A 10,000-nucleotide genomic window follows, 5' to 3' on the forward strand; every position below is an offset into this window, starting at 1 on the left:
ACACACACACACACATGTATACACACATACACACACACACACACTCACATGTATACACACACACATACACACATTTATACACACACACACTCGCACGCAAGCACGCATGCACACACACACATGCACGCATGCACGCCAGACGCACGCACACACACACTTAAGGCGAAAATATACTTCTATGACTCTGGTCACGTAGTTGCCTCGACGGGCTCGTTTTCATTTATTGTTCTCAGACGGTTGTGGGTGTTGAAAAGCATTTTTTTTTTAAATGACGGCAGTCCAAACTCCATAGATGGACGTATTTGTACATAAAAGTTGTTTGTCTGACTTTTTTTTGCTTAGATTTTTTAATAGTTACCGAGAAATAGACCTTATTGTAACTCAAAAATACGTCTGAGGGGATTTGCGAGGTGTCTGAGCCAGCTATCTAATGTTGGCATAATACTACTCACAAGGTAAACAGCGATGTATTGACGGATAGACGGAGACGGATAGTTAAAAAATTTGGGAGGTGCACGTCAGGCCACGGAGAGGGCTCTCTGTGTCTCCGTGTATCCGTAAACGGACGACCATAAATCTGCCTTTACACGCACGTACGTACGCACGCACGCACACACACACTCACACAGACACACACACACGCACACACCTACACGCACACACCTACACATGTATACACACACATGTGCACACACTCACATACTACACACACAAATATACACACATACTGTATGCACACACGCACACACACATACACACACATTTATGGAGAAGATTTCACAGTGGCATTTTGTATTAAGATGCTTGTACTGGGATGACATGACCGTAATCGTACAACCATCTGTTTGACATTCAGTCAAGCAGCCATCTGGCCATGTGAAAGTTTGGGCATAATTCCCTAAAAAATCTGCTGTTTCATATGAGGGTGTGATGGAGGGAGGGTGCTCTGGCTATTACGCCTGTCAGCTGTGTCAGCAGTCTCAGCCTGGAGGAAAGCCCTTGGACACAAACACACTCGCTCAGAGTTTCCAAACATACTCACAGACTGACACAAAATATGGTCTCTGTCACAGCTGGATTCAAATGTATCTGTCTGATATAAAACCCACCCACCTACCCACTCACACATGCTTACACACAGGTCTGGATGCACAACACATACATGGCAATAAACATATACACATCAACCCCCCCCCCACACACACACACACACACACACACACACTCACACACACACACACCACACACAGTGGGCTTTTTGACACATGTGTTTATGTTTTTCAGCTATGATGATTTTTACTTCCTGACGGAACCCAGTGAATTCATTGACACTCACTTCCCCGACCAATCAGAATGGCAGCTTCTGGACACGACCCTGAGCTGGGAGGAGTTTGAGAAGAGAGCAATTACATCATCAGCTTTCTACAGCCTGGGCTTAAAACTGAAGCAACACCACAGAGTTACCACGGGTAACACCACACACACACACACATACACACACACACAAATACACAAATCATACAAATGAACACACACCCTTGCACACTTACACAAACTCTTTTGTTCACACACATACACACACACAAACAAACAAAAGGAATTTTGATATTATTATTTTCCTGGCTATGGATCAAATACAGGCCTGCCTCAAGGGTCACATACACACACACTCATACACACACACACACACACACTCATACACACACACACACACACATACACACACACTCATACACATGCGTCTGGAGTTATTTTGGGAAGTGCTGACACAATGTTCCAATAGTACCACATTTGAAAGACAGAAAGAGTGTGTCTGTGTGTGTGTGCGCGCACGCGCGCGTGTGTGTGTGTGTGAGTATGATGTTTGTGTGCTTATATCCGGGCTTTAAAGGACTTCTTTGTTTTAACATAGATCAGATTCCTCAGAGAGAGCCTTTGTTGTGGACATTTCCTTTGGAGATAGTTTACAGTACAGGAACACACACACACACACACACACACACACACACACACACACACACACACACCCACACCCACACACACACACATATACACCCACACACACACACACACACATATACACCCACACCCACACCCACACCCTCACACACATACATTATCTGCCAGATTACTGTCGCAGACAAGCCCTCTGTTATTTTCCAGGCGCACAACAAAGCCCCAATAAACCATAAGCCAGAGCTGACTAAATGAATGCATGACCATTTGATTGCAGCTGTGCAAACCCAATAGTGAAACACACACCCAGTCATTACCTGAACACCTCACCTCTGCCAGTCAAATCTGGACTTTTTAGAGCTCAAGTGCTCTCTGCACGGCTGCTCGACCCAGACCGGAGCCGGCACTGAGGCGGACCTGACCCAGATCTGGCACGTATCCGGGGGTGATGCAGCTGACTGAAGCCTACGGCACATGAAAATGCTTGAGTAACGAGGCCCAATATCACAGAAAAAGACCATTTATAAAACTTCATTGATGATGATAATAGAGCTTGATCTAGTAGCCCAGGTATTCTTAAAGCCCAATTTATGGTTGTCCGTTAACGCAGACACGCGGACATGCAGAGCCCTCTCCGTCGTTGCAAACCCTCTCTGAGCACCTCTCCGTGGCCTGACGTGCACCTCCCAAATTTGTTAACTATCCGTCGAAGTGACGGAGAGCCCACGGAGACCCCAGGGCTGTGATTGGTCCAACCCATGCTGTTTACATTATGGGTAGTAGCATGCTAATATTAGATAGCTGCCTCAGACACCTCGCAAATCCCCTCAGGTTTATTTTTCGGTTAAAATAAAAGGGTTTTTACATTGCAGTCTATTTCTCGGTAACTTTTAAAAAATCTAAGCAGAAAAAAGTCAAACAAACAACTTTAATATACAAATACGACCATCTACGGAGTTTGGTCCGCCATTTTTTTTTTTTTTAAATGCTTTGCAACACCCACCAAACCACAGAGAACCATTAAAGTTCACAAGTCCGTCGAAGCAACTGCGTGACCACGCAGTAACACAGTAGAAGCATAACGGCACCTTAACTGATACACTGTGATGGAGATAATTTGCAAACACTGTTAATTACTTAAGAATGTATGAATCATGTGCTTATGAAAGCAGAAACATGGCTTTTCTGTGTTTCTGCGTGTGTGTAACTTAGAATATTAGGTGCCACTTAGTCTGCATATGTACAAGAGCATGTTTAGACCAGAGGTGATAAGAAGGTTCGAACTGTGCTTCTTCCGACCTTGCAAAACTTCCATCCTTGCCTCAAGCGTCAGAAATCCACCACGTGGTTTTCCCTGCTGAACGCTAAACTTCTGTCTATATAAACCTTGTGCGATGTGTTTATCATTGCTTCACTTTCAGCCTTGTGCTGGGAGTGAGCCCGATTGCAATTGTTGTTTGTCTAATAAATATACTTATATGCAGCTCCAGAGTCCTGAGGTAACTAGGGTGAATTTTCACCTATCACACTGTCCATATGGGCATCTATTATTATTTATGATAGTTAATGTATTTCTGTCTGGTTATGCAAAATCTGCCTCGGAAAAGGGGCAAGATAGAAAGGCTTGATAGGAGGACATCAGTCAAAAAATTACTGTAGATTGTTCATTTCTAGTGGCATTCAAACTATATTACTGTCTTAGTGAATAGGGGAGACACTTTAACAAAGAAGAGAAGTCTTATCCTTACCAACAAATTTACAACGGTTAAATCTAAACCTAAGTCTTAAAGAGGCTGACCATTTGAGATTAACTCTTATGACAGAATATGATTGATGGATGGTCTAGTGTGTTTGCAATAACTCTTTGTAAACACTCTCCACAGATGATGGAGAAACCAAAGTGTGTATGAACTTCCCCCGGGCCATGAGTGTGACCTACGAGCTGCTTCCCCATGATGCCCGTACCGAGACAAACACGGCCCGGTGTGCGCAGTCAGATGCACCGCGCCAGCAGGGAGCTCCAGAGGAAGGGGACTCCAGTGGCTCCTCTGCCCGACTCAGCCTCACCTCTCTGGGCATGACCCTGCAGCTGAATCCCCCCGAGGCTGGATCCTATGACCTGCGTCTGTTCGCTCGGCCGCTGTCCGAGAGCGCGAAGCACCGCTGGGTGTGTACCGTGGAGGTGGTGTGTCCCGTCGCAGCGGAGAGAGAGGAGGTGCCGGCTAACCCGTTCCAAAGCTGGGGAGTGTGTGTGTGCGCGGGAGAGCTGGGAGTGGAGCGCTGCAGCGCAGGAAGTGATGTCACAGAGGTGGGCGAGGGCGGCGACTGTGTGTTCACCATGCACACGTCGCGTCCACTCATGATGCTCTGTGAACTCGCGCACACCTCCCTCGACCCTGCCCGGGCCAAACGTTGCCTGGCAACGCAGATTGGCCCCACCCAGCTGGCGTGTCATGTGGTCTGTCCTGTGCGTGGCTTCTACAGACTGTCTGTGTTCGTGCGGGACTACAACAACGGTGACGGAAACTTCCAGAATGTTGGGAACTTCCTGCTGCACTGTCGAAATGCCAGCGCAGAGCCAGAGAACCTGTTCCCCCCGAATCTCGGCCCGTGGTGCGGCCCGGGGATACGAACGCAGCAGGCTGGACTGTCCCAATTCAGCCACACGGGACCAGTGGTGAGCCTGCCTCAAGGTCGCTGCAACATCAGCTTCCACAAGGGCTCTCCAGACCTTCAGGTGCATGCAGGCCTCAGCGCAGAGCTGCACCAGGAGACCACAGTCCCTGGGAGACAGGGCCTCAACACGGAGCTGCGCGAGGAGGCCTTCCCTCTGTCACGTCACCTTCTCCTCACCCAGATGGACGGGAAGGTGACCGCGAGCGTGTGTGTGCCCCAGCGTGGTGTGTATCGCCTCTCGCTGTATGGCCGGACGCCGCCGCAGCAGGACTACTCGCCGCTGTGTGAGTTCGTGCTGAGGAGTGTGTGCGAGGAGCGTGGCGAGCCGTTCCCGTGTGTGTATTCGGCGTGGGGTCGCGGGTGCGTGCTGCTGGAGCCCCGTGGAGGGGTGCTGGTTGCCGGGCAACAGGTGTCGTTCCGGGTGCGCGTGCCCGGGGCACGGAGTGTGTGTGTGATAGGAGAGAAACACACAGAGCTGAAGATGAACAAGAGCCGAGTGTGGGAGGGGCAAGCACACACCGGACACGGCACGCTCACACACATCAAACTCGCCGCGGCTACCACGGAGACAGACAGCATGGCCATCCTCCTGACCTGGGACGTCCACAATCTCCCCAATGAACTCTGAGTGTGGTTCCGTGAGCCTGGACATGAGTGTGAGTGTGGTTCCGTGAGCCTGTACATGAGTGTGGTTCTGTTGAGCCTGTACATGAGTGTGAGTGTGGTTCCGTGAGCCTGTACATGAGTGTGGTTCTCTGAGTGTGGTTCTGTGAGCCTGTACATGAGTGTGGTTCCGTGAGCCTGTACATGAGTGTGGTTCCGTGAGCCTGTACATGAGTGAGAGCGAGTCAGTTCTGTGAGACTAAGTATTCGCAATCCTACACTTTTTCAAGAATTGTTTATCGGTGCTTAAGTTTATACATACAACCTCTTCCCCAAGGATTCTTTCTGGGATTGAAAATGGCTGAACCTGAACCTGATAGTCAAAAAAGCCACAATATGAGCTGTTAGGACTGGGAACGTTTTGTCAGATGGTTCTATGTGGAACATTTTTGGCTTATGGGGACAATCCAAAGGAACCTTAGTAGTTATAGACCTTTTTTTCTCTGTGTACTAATCTCAAACTTGAGAGTATGGTGCTGGCAACACTGAGGCATAGGACCCTATGAAAAAGATGCTGCGTCTGCTTTTACTAAACACAAAAACTGAGATTTCTCCACTTCTGTGCGTTCTCTCCATCCCATTATCCGTGACACATAGCCCCTTCAGTCCCATGAGCCTTTGTAGTGAGCTGCTTGCTGGTGCTGTGACTCATTTTGGCTCATGGCTGTACTGATGTAATGGCCGGAAAGCTTGCTGGTTGTGATATTAACTGATAATGTGACCGCGAAATGTCATTAAGATCTATTATACCACTGAAAAAACACAATGGAGTTGTTTCTATATACTATTCAATTAAAACAACTCTTTGTCTGTTTCTGGCGGCACGTAGCCAATGGGGAAAGTCTGTTTACATGCCACTGCCATGACAACCACTGGCTCAGAAATAGACTCCATTCTTCAGCTCGGAGTGCTGTAAAAATAAACAATAGGCTGAAAGTGTTTGTTTGTGTGTACGTTCAAGAGTGTGGGTAGGGACTCAGGGAAAGGTAGGGAGAAACTGATGTCAGAAATAAGCTATGCCCGGTATTGTGTGTGTGTTTTTAGTGTGTGTAGTAACTTTAGGTTTGTGTGTAATTATGAGTTAGATATGTTTGAGTCATCTGTAAATGTACTGTGTGTGTGAAGTCAGGATTTTTGCCCTATATACAGAATCTGAACCTTTTTTTGAGTGTGTGCAGGAGTTAATGTGTGTTTATTACATATTATTGATGACACATGTGCAGACCTGATTTGTGTATTGGCTTGTTCAGGTATAGATTCAAAATTATTTGCATACTGGTTTGTTTTCGTATACAGTAGATTGAAGTGGTATGTTTCTCCAACTAGTGAATTAGCGCATAGGCCAAGGCTAATAGGAATATTAGTATAGAGAGTGATTGTGTTTTATGTGTAAGGTGAGGGTTGAGTGTCCTGTTGTGATATAAATGACGTTACACTGGTTTAAGTCCCTGTGTGAGTTTGTGATATGCCCGACTCTATATATGTGGGTGTATAATCTGTGTGTGCGGGCAGGGTGTGTATGTGGCATGTAGGCATGTGCGTGAGGGTCAGGAAAGGGATGTATACACAAGTAAATTCCACGCATACCCCCTCGTACCCGCAGACATTCTGTTTTCCCTCAGACACACACACATACTCCAAACACTCACCTTTCCCTTACAGACACACACACACACCCACGAGTACACAATGAGTATACAGCACTCATACACACCTACTATACCCTACTTTCCCTCTCTCTCTCACACACACACACATCAGAAATCCCTCTCTCTCAGACACACCACACACACAGCTGTGCTGAGAAAAGCCTTTAGAGTGAGGCAGCTGTTTAACAGCCAGGGCAAAGCTGAACCCTCTCACACACACACACACACACACACACACACACACACACACACACACACACACAAAGAACCTTCCACAAAGTCCATTAAAATATTAAACTGAGTCGAATTCATCAAGCATATAAATATTTAATGGATTTCTGAGGCTGGTTGAGACAACAGTTAGATGAGAGTATCAAAAGCTTCAGTCACAGGAGGAAAACAGAATTACAGTAAATCTGTGCAAAACACCACGCAGTCAATTTACTTTAGTTTGCTTGAAGTGAATATCACCCTAGAACAAAAACAAAAATGAACTGAACACAAACCAACTATTGAACAGTTTGAAATCAAACACTGTTGGCACTTTCAAGTAAAACATTCTGAAATCATATATTGATTTGTCTTTCCCTCTTTCTTCTTGTTGCTTGTAGAAACCAGGATTGTGAATCTTAAGCATTTTGCGAGGTAAAGTGAATGGGATTCAGGAATGCAGAAGTGTGGCCCTGTTAACCTATGAGGACAACACTTGTGAGCAAAACCTTAAGCTCTGATTGAAAATAAAATAAAACAAAAAAATTAAATAATAAAAAAACAAGGAGAGGAGACTATCCCTGGATGATTTGGCTTGTTCCCACAAAACAATCAAACAAAGAATGACAATAAACACAGGATAATCAAACAAATAAAAAAATAAAACAACCCTTTTTATGTTTGAAACTTCAAGAGCAGCAGATTACTGGGGAGCAGAGAGAAGACAATAGCCCTTTCACATTTTACAACCCCACCCCCCTTAAACTTTACATTATGTGCAAGTGTGTATGTGTGTGTGAATGTAAGTATGTGTGTTGTCCGTCAGGTCAGGGCATTGCCAGGTGAATGAGCTTATTTCTTTATTCCCACTAAGTGTTCCTCGCATCGGTGTGTTTATGTTTGGATGTCCACGCAGGACCATCATCGCTCACCCCACACACCAAACTGTGTGAGGGCACATTGTCCGACAGGAGCCCATACAATACACGGTACTTACCCCCTGCAGAGGTTAGGCATAGAAGTCTGGCTCAGACAACATGCCCATGACACAGCCACCGACTGTAGGGGGGGGGGTTACATAAAGACACAGATGCCAGAACACCATTAACAGCCAGACACACTGAGTGCTTTAGCATGAGGGGGGAAAAAGGCTATGGGTTTTAACCATATCCACAAAGCCTTTCTTTGTCCCGCACTCATGACAGGTCATCTCAACAGGTTATCTTTGTCAGATAACTGAAACACACACATCTGAAACATGTGACACACATGCCAAAATCGTTCAGTGAATATGACAGTTGGGAGGGGAAATGTTACTTGTGCGCCTGGCAATACAATTAAGTAGTTTTGTCCTGGACGGTAGGTAATAGCTAGCCTTTTTGTGCACACACCATCGCACACTTGCACTTGTAATTTCTAACTCATGTGGGAACAAGCCTTCTTCAGTCTCAATTGGGAGATAGGTCCTCTACAGCCCTGAAATGAGAGGAAAAAAGTGCTCTAATTGGGTGACAAAGAGGAGAGAGAATGCCCTCTTTAGTGTGAACTCCACCAAGCACTAAAACCTGCAAAATATGGTTTGTTTTACAACGTTACAAACCGCATCGATTTTAAATTCTTTATTTTTATAACAAAAACCCCAAACAATTGTTTCCTTTAAACACCAAACTCTGTTTAGGTCCTCTAACCTCAGCTCTTCGGACGGAGAGAAAAATACTCGCACGCGTACACAGACGGGAATGAAGAACGTCTGCGTGTAAATGTGGGCATATGCAGGGGCAGCCTCTGGAGGGCCTCACGAATCGCTGGGGGCCCCTCTCTGTGCAATAAATGGAGGGGTCCTCCCAGAGCCAAACAGCCAGCCACCACCCTGCCTGTTATTTTAAAGGCAGAGTGGAGCCCCATTGGAGGAAAAACAGCTACTTCAACAACCGATCAAATCGTCCTGTACCTGAGTTTTATCTTTTTTATTTTATTTGTGTTTTTCCCTCATTCTCGTTCATTTTTCTTCCTTTTTGTTTTTCTTCTCTTCTGTGGCCCTCCAGTGCTCTCCCCACTACCCATAATGCTATACTTTGTAGCGTAAGCCTTTCACCAATGCTGGAGCTCCTATGTATACAAAAGCAGCCAAACTATTTACAAAAATTTAAGGAAAGAAAAAAGATTCAAGTTTTCCTTTTCTGCCATTTTTGTTTTAGCCCAAAAAACACTGAGATTCCGAGATTCCCCGTCTCAAATTGATTTCGGCTTTTTGATTCACAGCATTATAAAAAAATATCTCATTTTTCAATATATATTTGGTTCGAGGTAATTCAAATTTCTCATCAGATATGCAAAATAAATTCAGAATCTTCTCTAGTTTTTGTTTCATCGTAGTACCAGTGTGGTGAAAGGCAATAGTGTCAGCATAAATACACCTTGGTAAGCCATCTTAACACATGCAGATAGTATGTGCTAATAATTACTGCTACTTAGAACTAAATATTATGTAAGGGTTAGACACGAGCCAGGCCTTTAAGGAGAGCTAAAGTTAGATCACATAGTCCTGTGGGACACTCACACACACAAACCATCTATACTCAAGGCCGTGTATGACTGAGACTCAAGCAACAGCAGGGTATATGAGTGGTTGTTGTACGTGTGCTTGTGTGTGTGGTGTGTGTGTGTGTGTGTGTGTGTGTGTGGGCACGTGTGTGCGACTCATGGGTATTGTGCAACCCCACTCGGAGCACAACTGCCGTACACAACTCAGCAAGCGGCGTAATCTTGAGAGCGTTGTGCGAGTGTCTCTGTGTGAGTGTATATTAGGGTCAGTGTTGACAGATGACCGCTGAAGAATCACACTA

At 45.7% G+C, this 10,000-nt stretch overlaps 2 protein-coding genes across 2 annotated transcripts in view; one reads left to right on the forward strand and one right to left on the reverse strand.

Moving 5' to 3' along the window:
- ky (kyphoscoliosis peptidase) overlaps nt 1-5,322 on the forward strand; it is an 8,292-nt gene extending 2,970 nt beyond the window's left edge. The window contains exons 6-7 of the mRNA XM_031580843.1: nt 1,285-1,469; nt 3,840-5,322. Coding sequence (XP_031436703.1) covers nt 1,285-1,469; nt 3,840-5,260 — 1,606 coding nt within the window. The 3' untranslated portion in view covers nt 5,261-5,322. The remainder of the gene's footprint in view (nt 1-1,284; nt 1,470-3,839) is intronic.
- Nucleotides 5,323-7,251: 1,929 nt separating this feature from the next.
- Nucleotides 7,252-10,000, reverse strand: part of dnaaf9 (dynein axonemal assembly factor 9) — a 30,817-nt gene continuing 28,068 nt past the window's right edge. The window contains exon 38 of the mRNA XM_031579818.2: nt 7,252-10,000. This exon is cut by the window's right edge and continues 2,083 nt beyond it. The gene's annotated coding sequence lies outside the window, so the exon portion shown is untranslated.

This window comes from Clupea harengus, chromosome 14, assembly GCF_900700415.2.
Source record: "Clupea harengus chromosome 14, Ch_v2.0.2, whole genome shotgun sequence".
Classification (NCBI taxonomy): domain Eukaryota; kingdom Metazoa; phylum Chordata; class Actinopteri; order Clupeiformes; family Clupeidae; genus Clupea; species Clupea harengus.